Source organism: Acanthochromis polyacanthus, chromosome 20 (genome assembly GCF_021347895.1).
Source record: "Acanthochromis polyacanthus isolate Apoly-LR-REF ecotype Palm Island chromosome 20, KAUST_Apoly_ChrSc, whole genome shotgun sequence".
In the NCBI taxonomy this organism is placed as follows: domain Eukaryota; kingdom Metazoa; phylum Chordata; class Actinopteri; family Pomacentridae; genus Acanthochromis; species Acanthochromis polyacanthus.
In genome coordinates, this window is record NC_067132.1 from 8,310,641 (window position 1) to 8,326,973 (window position 16,333).

At 39.5% G+C, this 16,333-nt stretch overlaps 1 protein-coding gene across 4 annotated transcripts in view; it reads right to left on the bottom strand.

Moving 5' to 3' along the window:
• slc12a7b (solute carrier family 12 member 7b) overlaps positions 1-4,647 on the bottom strand; it is a 75,819-nt gene extending 71,172 nt beyond the window's left edge. For 2 of the 4 annotated variants that reach the window (XM_022192179.2, XM_022192178.2), the window contains exon 1: positions 4,311-4,647. In XM_022192179.2, the coding sequence (XP_022047871.1) occupies positions 4,311-4,539 (229 nt within the window). In that variant the 5' untranslated portion in view covers positions 4,540-4,647. The remainder of the gene's footprint in view (positions 1-4,310) is intronic. The other 2 variants (XM_022192182.2, XM_022192181.2) reach the window with 1 other exon arrangement.
• Positions 4,648-16,333: the final 11,686 nt, after the last annotated feature.

A 16,333-nucleotide genomic window follows, 5' to 3' on the forward strand; every position in this document is an offset into this window, starting at 1 on the left:
GTCAGAAAGCTTGGTCTCAGTCGCAGGTCATGGGTCTTCCAACAGGACAACGATCCAAAACACACAGCCAAAAACACCCAAGAATGGCTGAGAGAAAAGCGTTGGACTATTCTAAAGTGGCCTTCTATGAGCCCAGATCTGAATCCCATTGAACATATGTGGAAGGAGCTGAAACATGCCATTTGGAGAAGACACCCATCAAACCTGAGACAACTGGAGCTGTTTGCTCATGAGGAGTGGGCCAAAATACCTGTTGACAGCTGCAGAACGCTCATTGACAAATACAGAAATCGTTTAATTGCAGTGATTGCCTCAAAAGGTTGTGCAACAAAATATTAAGTTATGGGTACCATCATTTTTGTCCAGCCCTATTTCATTAGTTTGTTTTTTTAAATAATTATGTTAATCAACAATTCAAAAGTGATGGCTGATTTTGATTATTTAATTTTCAATACATTTTTATTTATTGTTACTTTTGTGAGTTTCAAGTGATTTCAGTGAGAATTGTGGGTTTTTCCTTCTTTAACTGAGGGGTACCAACAATTTTGTCCACGTGTTTAACACATTAAACTCCCTTCGTAGTACAGCCCTCAGGTCGTCACAGTGTTTCCCAAGCACACAGCTCTTCCAGTGAGTGAAATGTCAGTGCTGAGAGATTGACAGTCTCTCCCTGCGTAATGTTACATCAAGTTTAAATGTGACACCTTTTGGAGACCCTTAACCCTGCAGAACCCATTTATCTTTCACTGCCTGCTTAATGTCTCATAAACACAAATGAAATATTAGTTGTTCTCAGCCTCTGTGACAACCACAGGATGCATCCTCTCTTGCACCCTAAAGCCGCTTCATGTCATTTCATTAACTATCAATATAGTAACTGCATTTCTGGCTAAGACACTGTCTGTCGTGTATTCTTAAATAGAAATAATCCATCATTAAAAATATGCACAAAAATACAGTTGATTTCAATGACAATTTTAACATACTTACTTTTGTCATGGATTACCTTTTCCGTCACACAGTCAGGAGGACTGTACAAACGGCAAGCTAAAACACACTTTTACATTGCTTGGAGGGCATTAAGAGGAGGGCTAGACAGTGTAACAAACAGCCGCTATCATTAACGCAACAGCATGTTCCACTCTATCATTTTCATTTCTTCATAGCCACTGCTTCCTCTTTACAGTATTTATTACTTAATCACCCTCTGAACATCTGCTTTGCAACCTTGAGGAGAAGTAAAAAACAGTGTTCCACTTCAGCTATACTTACAAATGTATTAACACTGTGTTTGAGCTTATTAACGAAGTTTTATAAAGGCCAAATTTAGTCCCCGTTATTGACGAATGGAAAAATCAAACGTACTCTCGGAGGAGAGTTTAACAATCAACAGTGCTTTTCTCTGAGACAAATAAAAACATAAACTCATGAAGGAAGAAACCTTAAAGTAGTCTCTTTTTATATGACCTCTAAAATGCCAGGTAAAAATTCCTTTCTTCATGTATTAAATAACCTGCCTACTTTAGTCAGAGTCATTAGGTACTTTCAGTTTGGACAACAAAGTAAAAAAACAGACTTTTCCTAAGAGCATACTGGTATGTACAAGTTGCTCCGAGTTACTAAAAATACAATAAGGTGGTGCCACTGTAATGGAAAATGTCAGACCATCCACTATCCAAGCATTATCTAAACTCATTATCTGCTGCGGTTATCAGCTTTATCATCCAGGAATTTAATTTAGCAGAAGCACCCGCACATCAGTAAACAGATTACAATAAAAAAAGCAAGTATCCTCTACTATTTGTCATGTACTGATCGCAATACAGTGTCTGTCACACATGAAGTAACTGAGGAAATTGTAATTTAAATAACTCACAATAAAAATTCAATATGTAAATGATAATACGTAAATGATGCATGATACCGCATCAGCTGCCAAAGGCTTTAGACAACACCACATTTAAAACTTAACCAGTATCAAACCTACTGTTCTTTATCTAATTCATTTTTGCCATCACCTAAAGATGTTAAAATTAGTTCAAATACAAGTAGAAGGTAGTGTAATTAGTCTACAATATGTAAAAATGCAATAAGGATTCATCATCAAAGTGTTTTTTTTTCGCTAACAAATCTTACTGCAGCAAACCCCTGAGAAGCGCATGAAGTTTATATGCTCCTGAATACAACCATAAACATTTAACAGCCACATTCTCTGATTTTGACGCCGATCAGTTGAATGTGTCCACAGAGGAGCCAGAATCATATCACAAACACTCAGGAGAACAACATGTTTGATAATGATAGCTAACACAAAATGCAGTTTACTGTAGTCTAGCTAAGACAAATGCATGGTAAAGGCCACAACAAGCCCAAACACTGCACACACATGCTATCCCAAGTGCAAAAACGCACACCCATCTTCTTACTAAGGCAATCCGATTTAGAATGAAATTTAATCTGTGCATTTAAATGGCATAGACAGGTCCCAACTTGTCATTGTATTATAGAAGAGAAATCATGTGGAAAACATTTTCATGGCTCTGCAGTTCTGTGCTGGCTCAGCCTCCAGATGGACATGCCTACCACTCTCATGAGGTCTATTATGTCTAAAAAAAAAAAAAAACAACCTTACTAAATAAATAAAACATCTCTATGCTCCAAATTGAGTGACAGACATGAATATACTAAAATTTATACCCAGATTACATAATGTTTGTGCATCTGTGCTGTCTATCAGCCTTTGGTCCTGAAATCCATTCACTTGTTTTTTACACAATCTCTATCTCATGCTCCCATCTGCTCTTATAATTTAGTTCTCTAAAGTATCTTCATCAGTTTAACTAGGACTAGAGTTTGACTTGTTACCCACCCAGCATCTTGCGCAGGCTTCAGGCCCACGGAACATGTTTTCATTGGACCCAACATACCAATCTGACATGCTATGTCAGTAGCAACACTCTCCTCTGTCACTGTGGCTCATCTCCAACAGAAAATAACCACTAATGTGATCTTTCAAAATTTTCATGTATATTTTTCCTTATTTATAAAACTCTCAACCTCAATTACTCTATTTCTACTGTGACAAATGACAAACCCCGCGAGAAGCGAAAAATAAGCTGTGTCAGTGAAAAACATGTAAAGTTAAATTGGTATTTAGCTATAGAAGTCACAAGAAGACTCCACTGTAAGTCCCTGGTACACGAGAACATATTACACTCAAAAGAAACCACAAATACTGTCCCATTTTGGCTCGTCTGCACAGTTCAACAAACCTGTGTGTGCTCGACCGATCACCAATCAATATACTCAACAGATTGTCTATGCACACACTAAGCCATCAGCACACTGTCATTTAGCGTGCTTGCTCGGCCTGTGTGCCAAGCAATTACTCCTCCACCTTCTAAACACCAACCTGTTGCTATAGAAGCACCGTGTTTGCCAGCAACTGACTGAATGAGATGTGAGAATAAAGCGTAGAGCCAAATTATGGTTCAGAGCTGAAGGATCATTCTGTACAATAAAGCAGCCACAGCAGCTATACAGTGGAGTTTTAAAAACACCATGGACATATCAAGATTTGTTTTATAATAGCTTCAAATTAGGCTTTCCACAGTGAGTTAATGACATTATTTTGTAGCATAGAAGCATCTTATTTCTTATGCAGGATCATTGTTTTATTATTATCATTATCTTGTGCGATCCATTTTTCATGATGGATAGCACTAAAACTCATTTTTACATAATACCAGGGTGTCAAAACCCAGTCATATCAACCGAGGTTAATACTATTTTATGTTTGGCAGCAAAAAAAACTAAGACAAACTAAGACTTAACTGCTTTAACTCTTATATAAACAGAGAAAATTGATGGCTCTTTAGAGTCAGAGAGGTTGTAATGCACAGGGAGTTCAGCATAGGCTGCTCTGAGTCGCTCTTAATTAGTTGAGATTCATTTTAATGTAGTACTAATTGTAATTTCCTATTCGTTGAAAGGGACAGTTTTTGCTAGAAAATCTCCCCAAGCACTGTACATCCTAAAATAAAGTACTCATGTTCTCAGTGGACCGTTTGGTGACATTCTGGTTAAACTTTGGCACAAACTAAACAAAAATGTTTCACAGCACTTAAAACTTTTTGTTGCCCATGTTTTTATCACCAGGTGCTGGTTCCCTCAGCTTTGGGGTCCTGTCCCCCCGACTTCATTACATAACTGCAGGACAGTCAGAGACCCGGCGAAATGCGACGGCTAATCCTCTGTTAGAGAGGTGAGATAAGAAGTGGGACACGGAGTCTGTCCCTCAGCTGTCTTACCGTACTTGTTCGGCTCCCTGTTGTACTCCAGGATAGGAACTACCGCGTTGGGGTCCTGCGCCTCGAACACCGAGTCCTCCAATGTCTCTTGACCCTCCCCTGTGGCAGCGCTGCGGCTACTGCTGCCGCCGGTGTCCGGTGCCGGGTCAGCCTCAACCGTGTCCAAGTTCTCTCCCTCCCCAGCGACCACTCCTCCGTCTACGGGGACCACCACAAATCTTTCGCCCATGTCCCTGCTCTTGTGTTGCCGTACTATGAGTGGAGGAGCAGCAGCTTCCCTCTGCGGTCTGCAGACGGTGAGAGCTGCCACACGAGACAGCGTACAACAGACACAAGCTCACACGCTGATCAGAGGATTGATTACAGTATAGATGAACCCGCCCTCAGCTGTCGCTGATTGGCTGAAAGCGCCGAGGAGCGCTGTCAATCCACACCGGGAACCAATCAGAGCTGCTGAAATGTTTTCATGGTGAAATGAACGAGTAACATTTGCATCAACTTTATCGTATTCTCCTTATATGACAAAATGTCTGGCGTTAATTAAGATGCAAAATAGGCTCCAAAGTCTAGCAATTAAAAAAGGAAAAAGAAATTAGCCATGAATGCATTTTCAAATTTGTCTTCCTCAGTAGTTATGATAAACTTTAAACACACTCGTTGGTATACCCGAAATATATTTATTTTTTCTTTAAACTTAATGTAGCCCAAATAGCTGAACAATGCAGCTGAATAGAACACTCCTTAGTGCATGTGAGACAGTGCTGCTCTGCTGTCAAAGTGGAGCACATGTACTGGCATGTCACACTGAACTCATTACAAACTTCTTTAATGATCTCAAAACGATGGGTCAATTAACACTCACTCTGCACATCCTCTGATATCAATAACCACAAACAGAAGATCGACATATCATTCTAAATTAAAAAGTAATGAAGGTTCAGTCATTTGCCAACATCTTGCCATAATAACTTTGGTATGTTACAGCTAAGAATAAATGGTTTGTCAATACCTCAGAATAGAGTGACTTCTTGTTTTCCAGACATTGACACATAGTCTCCATACAGAAACAGATTTCAAAAGTCTCCTGGGCAAATATTTGTTGTCAATGTTTTAAATTTGACCCACTTGCACATAAAGAAACCTTACTTCAATCGTTCTGGAAAGCATAGATTTTTTTTTTTTTTTTTTTTTACATTTATGCTTTTTCTTTTTTTTTGTTTGTCAACCATTAGATTCACTTTAACTCTGGAGCTTTTAAATCAAGTTTCCGTGGATTTCAGAGAAAACAGACTGTCATCTGGTGCTGCAAGTCCCAGCCCAAGATCGTCAACCTAACTCAATTAATTGTTCTCTGGGCAAAGACCCATCTGTTTACTCAGTTAAAGGAAAATCCATTCACACGTCACTCTGATGAAAAAGACGTAGAGAGCACAAAACATAACCCCTTCATTGAGATTACATAAACAGCTGCTACGTAAAAAGCAACAGGTTTCTTCACTGAGTGACTGGAACGCACCATAGGAAAATGGTTTATGAAGCCTGGAAAGTTCAGGTCAGTAAGCCAGAAAGAAGACCTTTTGTGGTTGTGTTCTTATAAAGCACAGTCCTAGCAATGACGTCAACTAAAATATCATGCCTGTGACCTTTTTAGACAAAAGTTCTAATGTTTATGAGAATGTGGCAAATCAATAAACTATTCAATAAAAACTGATGGAAGGTGAAAGGTCAAAAATATGACGCTCTACTTACTTGTCAGGAAGGCAGATGAGGGGTTGGGGATGGCATGAGCCCTGCGCCTCGAGCCTTTATTTAAAGGTCTGGTAATGTTTCATGCTGGAGAGTCAACCAAATGACTACAAAGTAATCCAAAATACTTAAATTCAGATGCAAAACAAACACAAAAGACACAAAACAACCAAAAGAAGATGAAAAACTGCTACTATGGTGGACAAATCTACCATGGAGAGATGAAAAAAAACAAAGAAGAGAGGCAGCAAATCTACACCGGGACACAAATCAGGAAAAGACACACAAAATGATGAAAGAGGGACTAAAGGACACAAAAGATGACAAATGACTGAAATGACACAGAAAATAAGCAAAAATGACTAAGAATGACAAGAAAGGCATGCAAACTAACTGGAAAGAGATGCAAAATGACTACGATATCCAAAATAATAAAAAAGAGAGGCAAAGTGACTACAAAGACTGGGGGAGATCAACCAAAAAGAGATGCAAGACTGCTACAAAGGGACATAAAATAACCAGGGAGGCAAACAACATAGAGACACACAATAACCAAATATATAAAATGACTACAAAGATACACAGCTTGACTTGGTAGTCATTTAATGATTGTGTCTGGTGTGTTGCTCCTGTGTAGCAGAGTCACCTCTTACACACTTATGTGTAGTGACCTATCGCTCTGTGTTTTGTTCTAACAAATATGTATATTTACAGCTGTTTTTGTGACATTTATTTACTGCAGTAAATAAACTGTTTTACTGTCATAACTGTACAGTTTATTAAGGTGGAGAACCAGGTCTTTAAACTTGTGTCTTATCACATTATTACTCATTTTTCAAACCTATCCTCCCCCTTTAAAGCTGTGCCCAGTTCTGCCCCCATTGAAAAATTTCTAAACTTGCCCTTGATTGTTGTCTATATCCCTTTTCTAATGGACTTTGACCACGATTGTTTTCTACTAAATCATCTCTTAAATAAGGCACAATTTTCTGTCATTTACTTCTCAGCTATTCAGAACATGTGAGGAGGGAATTTTCTGGATGAACTCCAGGGGACCACTCAGACAGTGACTGCATGAAGGGCGGTGTGTGGACAAAAATAGACAGCTGGCAGAACAGTTGGATGACCGAGGGGTGAGTGGGGGTGGAGTGGTGGGCTCGGGGTGGCTGTGTTCAGCTTACACAAGTAGTTAAAGTCCGTTCAGTCTGTGATTAAAATGACAAAAAAAGAATCACAAGAAACCGTTTCGTTACACGCAGAGTGTGTGTAACGTATTTTTATGCTTCCTTGGGTGGAAGTTCTTGGCTTTGACGGTGTGAGGCTGAAATACAGGGCTGACGAAGTAACTTGTAATCCTCCACATCCATGCTGTTTTACTCATCCGCGACTAAACTCATCACCTCGATTCAGAATGATTTACAGGCGGGACAAAATGAAATGCAGATTACTTTTTTAAGCTGGGTGAGATGTGGCAGATGTGGCCTTTGCAGCACAATCACAGCTACAAGTGTCTAGGGTGACAAATGTCAGGCTTCTTTAGACAACATTAGTTAATGAACGTCCAGTAAAACACATATGTGATGCTGTTCTTTCAGTAAATGAAATGCCTGCTCTGATGTGATCAAGGTTCATCTATGATTCTTCTATATAATATGAATGTGTGAAGGGGAAAATACATTTGAAGACTGTTTTAAAGGTGAAATCTGTGATCCTGTAGAACGACTAATATTTAGCTAGTTAGCATGTTTCGATAGTTAGCATGTAACAGATTTACTGTTTCTCTTAGCCCCTCTCCTTTGCCTTCTGACCTGGAATATTGTTGTGTGGATCAGTTCAAGCAGCTTTGCTCCCTATTTACAGACATTTGGTCTGTGTTTAAATGTCAGGTTTTTCTTCGGTGTATACAGAGAACAGACAGGTAGCACACAGTGAGAAAATGTGTACTGACTTTTACTGACCTACTGATCTTCTTACCTTTACAGTATACTGCGGTAGCATTTTTCTGCAGGAGAAACATATAAAATACAGTTGCATTATCAAATTAAATGACTTTAAAATCAAAATTTTGACATAAATGACTTACAAATGTATAAAATAACTTATTCATTCAGATTTTTGATTACCACCTCATTATTTTTTGACTTAGTGCATCATTCTTTGAACTTATCGTGTCATAATTAGACAGATTTATCATTGTGATTAAGTAGATCAAAAAAAAAGTGACTATTATTTTGTCTTTTCTGGTAAAAATGGGCTTCTGTAGTATGCTGAACAGTAACCAGGCTTTATTATTGTTGGAACAGAGACCTTGTTAAGGGCTACACAGTGAAATCGTGGTTAGCACTTTCACCTTGCAGCAAGAAGATCCCCGGTTCAAATTCCGGCCTGGGCCTGGGATCATTCTGCATGGCATTTATATGTTCTCCCTGTGCATGCGTGGGTTTTCTCCGGGCACTCCAGCTTCCTCCCACAGTCTAAAAATATGCTGAGGTTTATTGGTTACTTTAAATTGCCCGTAGGTGTGAATGCAAGAGTGATTGTTTGTCTGTAAATGTAGCCCTGCGACAGACTGGTGACCTGTCCAGGGTGTCCCCTGCCTTTGTCCGAGTCAGCTGGGATAGGCTCCAGCACCCCTGCAACCCTAGTAAGGATAAAGCAGTGTATGGAGGACGGATGGATGGATGGACACCTGTGACCCTAGTAAGGATCTGGAGTGAAGTATTTTCTTTATTCAATTAAAATATATTTAATGTTATTATTATATCAAATTCATACTGTATGTTCAACTCCTGCATGATTCCTATTTGGACTTGTGCCTGACCAGCAGAGCGACAGTAAAGAGCAGGTTTGTGCAGCTGACTGTGATACACATGAATAGTCTCATTAGTCCACAAACAGCCTCCTGTCCTGCTCTGTTGTCATAGAGCTGCTCCCCCAGGAAGGAACCAAACTAACTGGCTGCTGAGGTGAAGTTGGTGTTGTCAGGGTGCTTCAGTGGGACACATTTATCCCTGCTGACCTGGCTTTTTGTTTTTCATGGCAGGATAGGAAAAATCCAGCTGTGTATTCTTATTGTCACAGCCCTGTAATGCACAATGAGAGAAAAAGAACATCTTATGTTATCTTTCTATTTGTACCAAGTTTGTTTCATTCTGGTTTAGTCTCTTTCCACTATGTCTTCTGTTGGCATTACTTAGCCTCACCTTATCTTTAAATCCAGTTTTTACAAAGTACTGTACTACGGTTTATTCACAATTAATGTCACATGCAAACTTGTTAATGTCAAAGTCAGCAAACATCACTAACTACTTAAGGAGTTTCCTCTGGATTTCTGAAGTGGGCAGTGCAGATTGAGTCCTCTATAAGATTTTCTTCATATTTGCGATCACAGTCATTTGCCGTAAAGCGGCCTCTCACCAGCCCTCCACAGACTGCTGCTGATATTAGTGGACCTGGCGATGCGTGATGCATGTGTGGAGTGTATATGGGTCAGTGATATGGTAGGAAAAGAAGCTTTCATTCTGAAATAGGTCCCCCACTGCTGTGTCACTGTGCTGCCCTGTCACAGCAGACAGCGGTGGTCATCAGCAGCACATCCTCGGCTGTGTTCTCTGAACAAATCTCGGAGGGGAATATGACGTAAGACTGAGCAGAGATGCTGTGAGGAGCACAGACCCAGCTGCCACGCCTCGATGTGTTTTGGAGAACACCTCAGTAACCAAGAGTCAAACAGCGTTTCCCTCCTACACTTTAACATGAGAAAGGGTTTTCATAGCACACAGTCTACATATCATAGGATACTGATACCAAATATAGACGTGGGAATGTAGTACTTCAGGAAAACGAATTGCTCCTGCATACAATAAATCAATACTTTTAAGATCTGATACAATAAACCAGAAAAATATACAAAAACAGCAGGCATTTTACATTTGTAAGAGCCAAAATAAACAATTATGAAATTGTTTAGAGGACTGTCTTGCCGGTGTCAGCTTATATTAGGTTATTTTAAAGTATTTAATAATGTATATGCCAACAATTACTACTTTTCTTGTTTCTCATGAGGCTTCTGGACGTAGTGCTTAAACAGACATTGACTGTAATATTGCAACCTTAGTTATTGTGCATACAAGTTTTTGCATTAATGTCAATTTTTAAGTTTGCATTATTATTTTTAAATTTATTTTTAAACTGCACAATCAAGTTTTTTGTATAATGAAATATTTAATCGTCATTTGCAGAACTTTCTTAATTTATGTATATATTTAGCCTCTATTTGTGATATCTGAGCATCATATTAACAAGCCAAATGCCTCCAGCAATTCTGGGTTCCACCTGCCATCGTGTATGGTGAGACAGATGGGAATGTAACAGTCGCACTTCTACTATTTATACTGTCTTACTGTGTTTGTGTTGATTAATGAAGAGGATTCAAAGAGAAACCGGAAATCATGTTGATAAAGACAAAAGCCTTTGTCAGTTGGTTCATAATTTTGTAGGCTGATCCACAGCTTAAAAAATTGGACACAGTTTCGATAATCTGTAAATCATTAAATTTTTGAGTCCAAATTAGTTTAAAGGGGCACACTTTTTGTTTTGACTCCAGCTCATCAGATGAAGAATTTGTTACTTTTGTTGGTCATATAAACTACCATTCAAAAGTTTGGGGTCACCCAGACAATTTCATGTTTTCCATGAAAACTCACACTTTTATCCATGCGCTAACATAACTGCACAAGGGTTTTCTGATCATCAGTGAGCCTTTCAACAGCATTAGCTAACACAATGTAGCATTAGAACACAGGAGTGATGGTTGCTGGAAATGTTCCTCTGTACCCCTATGGAGATATTCCATTAAAAATCAGCTGTTTCCAGCTACAATAGTCATTTACCACATTAACAATGTCTAGACTGTATTTCTGATTAATTTAATGGTAACTTCACTGAAAAAAAATGCTTTTCTATCAAAAACAAGGACATTTCTAAGTGACTCCAAACTTTTGAACGGTAGTGTATGAATGCAACAAAAAAAACAACTTGACATTTATAGACATCATGTTTGGCAGGGCTGAGACTAAAGCTGAAAAATAGTGATTATGGACGCTTTACGAGACGTTCACGGGGCATGTTTTTGTCTGCATGCAGATGGCACACTGCTGTAACAAGATCCCACTGGGCTGCGCTATTCAAAAGGGACAGATGTGTGTGTGTGTGTGTGTGTGTACTTGTACTTGCTACATTGTGAGAACCATTTTCTGCATTTAACTATCAATGTGAGGACATTTTTACAAAGTGAGGACATTTTGGCCGGTCCTCACTTTGAAACAGCCATGTTTGAGGGTGAAGACTTGTTTTTAGAGAACAGGTATGAATTGAGGTTTGCTTAGGGTTAGGGTAAGGATTAAGTTTAGGCAATCAGTTGTGATGGTTAAGGTTAGGGTAAGGCTCTAGGAAATGCATTACGCCTATGGATGTCCTCACTAAGATAGAAGTACAAACATGTGTGTGTGTGTGTGTGTGTGTGTGTGTGTGTGTGTGTGTGTGTGTGTGTGTGTGTGTGTGTGTGTGTGTGTGTGTGTGTGTGTGTGTGTGTGTGTGTGTGTGTGTGTGTGTGAGGGAGAGAGAGAGAGTAATAGAAACAAAGAGAATATGACTCCACTTTACATCTGGACTTGTGTCAGAAAGCCAGTGTGTGTGTTTGTGTCTGTGAGACAGAAACAATGTTAACCACAGCTGGGGGAGTCTGACATTAGTGACAGCTAGGCAGAACCAGATAGAAAAACACTCCAGATCCACTTTATTCTAAATGCTTAAATCACAAAACAGATGAAGATTGGATTAACTAGTGGTCAATTATATGGTTTGATTGTGAAGGTTGCTCTGCCCCCCACTAAACACTTAGATCATGTTTCTAGATACATTCCTTGGATTTATGCTTACGGCCTTAATAACATTGGACCTGTGACAGTTTTTTTTTGTTGAACGTAATATTGTTACTTCTACAGGAACCTTATAGCTTTATTTCAATTTATTTTATTTTAAGAAAATTATTTTATTTCTGCTGACACCAAAGGAGGAGAAGTCACATTTTCAAGGCAGGTTTCAGATTGTTTGGTGACCCAGATCAGGCATAAAGGGACCCATTCATAAAGAAAAGTGTATATTTGCTCATTAGGTCTAGCATTTTGACAGTTACACTTTTTTTCTTGGTCCTTAAGTCTCTGTGCTTCAGCACATTCAGTCTGATATAAAATAACAGATACCACATTGAAGTGCCATCGTACGTTTAAGATGAGTAACATACAGTGCCTTGCGAAAGTATTCGGCCCCCTTGAACTTTTCAACCTTTCGCCACATTTCAGGCTTCAAACATAAAGATATAAAATTTTAATTTTTTGTCAAGAATCAACAACAATTGGGACACAATTGTGAAGTGGAATGAAATTTATTGGATATTTTATACTTTTTTAACAAATAAAAAACTGAAAAGTGGGGTGTGCAATATTATGAATGGAACCAAATACAGGACCATTCTGGAAGAAAACCTGTTGGAGTCTACAAAAGACCTGAGACTGGGATGGAGATTTATCTTCCAACAGGACAATGATCCAAAACATAAAGCCAAATCTACAATGGAATGGCTCACAAATAAATGTATCCAGGTGTCAGAATGGCCAAGTCAAAGTCCAGACCTGAATCCAATGGAGAATCTGTGGACAGAGCTGAAGACTGCTGTTCACAAACGCTCTCCATCCAACCTCACTGAGCTCGAGCTGTTTTGCAAGGAAGAATGGGCAAGAATTTCAGTCTCTCGATGTGCAAAACTGATAGAGACATACCCCAAGCGACTTGCAGCTGTAATTGCAGCAAAAGGTGGCGCTACAAAGTATTAATGCAAGGGGGCCGAATAATATTGCACGCCCCACTTTTCAGTGTTAAAGTTTAAAATATCCAATAAATTTCATTCCACTTCACGATTGTGTCCCACTTGTTGTTGATTCTTGACAAAAAATTAAAATTTTATCTTTATGTTTGAAGCCTGAAATGTGGCGAAAGGTTGAAAAGTTCAAGGGGGCCGAATACTTTGGCAAGGCGCTGTATATGTCCTTTCAAGATACAGTGCTCAAAGTTTATGGATTCAGAAGTAACTGAATATTTATGAATATTGTAAAAGCATAAACATCTTCTCACTGATGCTCTGCCACATCTTCACCTTCAGCTCTTGCTTTACTGTTCTGGGTTTCAGCAATAAGATTGCAGCTCCATCAGACTGAGATCAAGAATATTCCACCTGTTCACCCTGAGAAGCTCTCTGATTTGGCCAATTATTATGGATTGTTGTCCCGCTGAACGGCTAAAGGTCGCCCTATGAGTTTTAAAGAATTTCTCTGAATATGAGGGTACAGAATGTTCCTGTCATCCACAGTCATCCTGTTGCTTCCATCAGCAGCGATATCATAAATTAATAACAGTGTGTCAGTTCCACTGGGAGTCATAAATGCCCAAACCACACCAAAAGCTGCACCCTGTTTTACAGATGAGCTGGTGCTTTGCATTGTGAGTTGCTTCCTTTTCTCTCCACACTATCAACGCTCCTTCATGTTAACAGAGCTTGAGTTTGTTTTATCAGTTAGAACTCTCCTCCACAACTCAACTGGTGTTCTTTTTTTTTCTGTGACCTGCCCTTTCTGTTTCTGAGTCCTACCAGGGGTTTGCATCTTGGGCTTCTAGATGGCAGGCAGCTGTCTATTTAGTATAGAACAATGTCTGATGTAATTTGCCCATTATGTGTTAAAGGAGCTATACTGTAGCTCCACCGTTCTTCTTTCTATATCGACATAAACTTACTCAGAGAAAACTTACTCTGAGACTTAGTGCTTTGGTGTAAAATTCATTATTGTCTTTCAAAAGCACAGCCTCTGAAGGGGAAACAAATGTGTAACTTTCCAAGTACTTACAGTCTGGACTGTAACTTGTTATACACACCTTATTCAAATTTATCTTAGATGCTATTGCCTTATGTTCAACTGCATTTATCTAATATAGGTCACATCTTGCAAATAGATTCTCCAAATAGTGCAGACCTGAGCTGAAATGAGGTATGTGAGCTACAGATTTACTGCACTAAACATGGTTGAAATGCAGCTCAGTAAACACTAGGGGATATTGCATTATGTTGATGTTTGGTCCCCCATCAATATTTTTAATTCTACAGAATTTACTAAGCACATTCACCACTACATACAGATTCAACACAACAAATTTCAAATCTGCCAAACAGCAAATACCTGACATGCTTCATGGTCGGATGCTGCCCTCTAATGGACAATTGAAATATATCCATCCATCCATTCTGTACACACCGCATTATCCTCATTAGGGTCACGGGGGGGTGCTGGAGTCTATCCCAGCTGACTCGGGCAAAGGCAGGGAACACCCTGGACAGGTCGCCAGTCTATCGCAGGGCCACATATACAGACAAACAATCACACTCACATTCACACCTACGGGCAATTTAGAGTTGTCAATTAACCTCAGCATGTTTTTGGACTGTGGGAGGAAGCTGGACTACTCAGAGAAAACCCACGCATGCACAGGGAAAACATGCAAACTCCATGCAGAAAGATCCCAGGCCCACCCCGGGATTTGAACCGAGGATATTCTTGCTGCAAGGCAAAAGTGCTAACCACTACACCACTGTGCAGCCCACAATTGAAATATGGATAACATTAAATTTATCGGAAATACAGTGTAGGCCTTTTTAATGTGATAAATCACTATTCTCGCTGGAATTGGCTGATTTTTAATGGAATATCTACATCAATCAATCAATCAATCAATCTTTATTTGTATAGCACTTTTCATCCGATGAAATCGCACCACAAAGTGCTTCACAAGATTAAAACATTGAAAAACTTTGAAATAAAAACAAGAAAATTTTTCCCTCCCACCTTAAGTATCAAGGGCGTAGGTTTGCATAGGGATGGTAGGGACATAACACTACCAACTTATCAAGAGGGTCAAATTGTCCCCACCAACTTTTAAGCAACCTTATTTGCATTATATAATGAGTTCAGTTATATAAGTCATTTTGATTGTCTTCCCATATGTTGTAAGGATACAATTGACCCTACCATTATTAAGTGAATTATTTTCATTATGTTCAGACCAGGTTCAGACTTACACTTACCCCTTTTCACTTGCTGAATGTGCCGGTCCAAACAAACGTGCGTTTGATTGGCTGATGACTTGACCCCCCCCCCCCCCCCCCCCCCCCGCCACCCACCCCACCCCACTCACACAGCCCCGACAGAAATACACAAGAAATAAACATGCCGCCTTCTCCGCCCCCTTCGAAGAGGAGGGATATTAGAAGTTTTTTTCGGCCAGCAGCAGCAGACACTGTAAGTAATGTAAAAAGACGTTAATGTTGCGGACGTGGGGAACACACCACTAATGTTGCTACTGAAAGTCCGACCTGCATCAGAGTTAGCATAACATTAAACCGTGTGAACTTGCTAACCTGCTAAACTCGAGTAGGAAGCTGCTTAGAGAGAATTGTCCTCCTGTATGTGTTTTCTACTGTTAACGTTAATTAAACTGTGAGAAATGTAGTGAACTCTGCTGGAAAACATAGAACCAGAAAAACGTCAGCAAGAAGCTGCTTAGAGAGAGAGGTCCCAGTCTGTGTTTCACAGGAAAGTGTTGACAGTCAAAAAAAAAAAAAAACATGCTGCTGCTTTTCTTCTTGTAAACGGCCTGGTTTAGAAGGAAAGAAGGCTAGAGCATGTTGTGACTTTACACTTTTGAAATCAAATACCTATAGACCCTTTAATGACCCACGTCACTAATGACGTCACAGCTTTAGCTGGAGGCAAAAGAGGAAGCCCGCGGCCGGACAGAAAGGCGAAAGACTGAGGGACTAGGCTCTATTAACTTTTCTAAAATGTCGTCCTGCTGTGTTTTTGGATGCCAGAATAGGAGGAATGACATTGGCGAACGCAAATTAAAGTTTTATAGGATTCCACCGAACACTCGTGCTCAGAGGGAACGAAGACAGTTGTGGTTAAATGCACTGAGGCGAAAAGACTGGACAGAGACGATCAGCTGCAGTCAATTCCAGCCATTTTCAGTACAAAAAATCGCTAATATTCTATTTGTAAATAAAAAATATTCAATTCAATTCAGCTTTATTCCAGACACTGGGTCCAAATACACACACCATAAAAACAAGGACACAACAAGACAGAAAAAAATACAATCAAAAACAATAACCC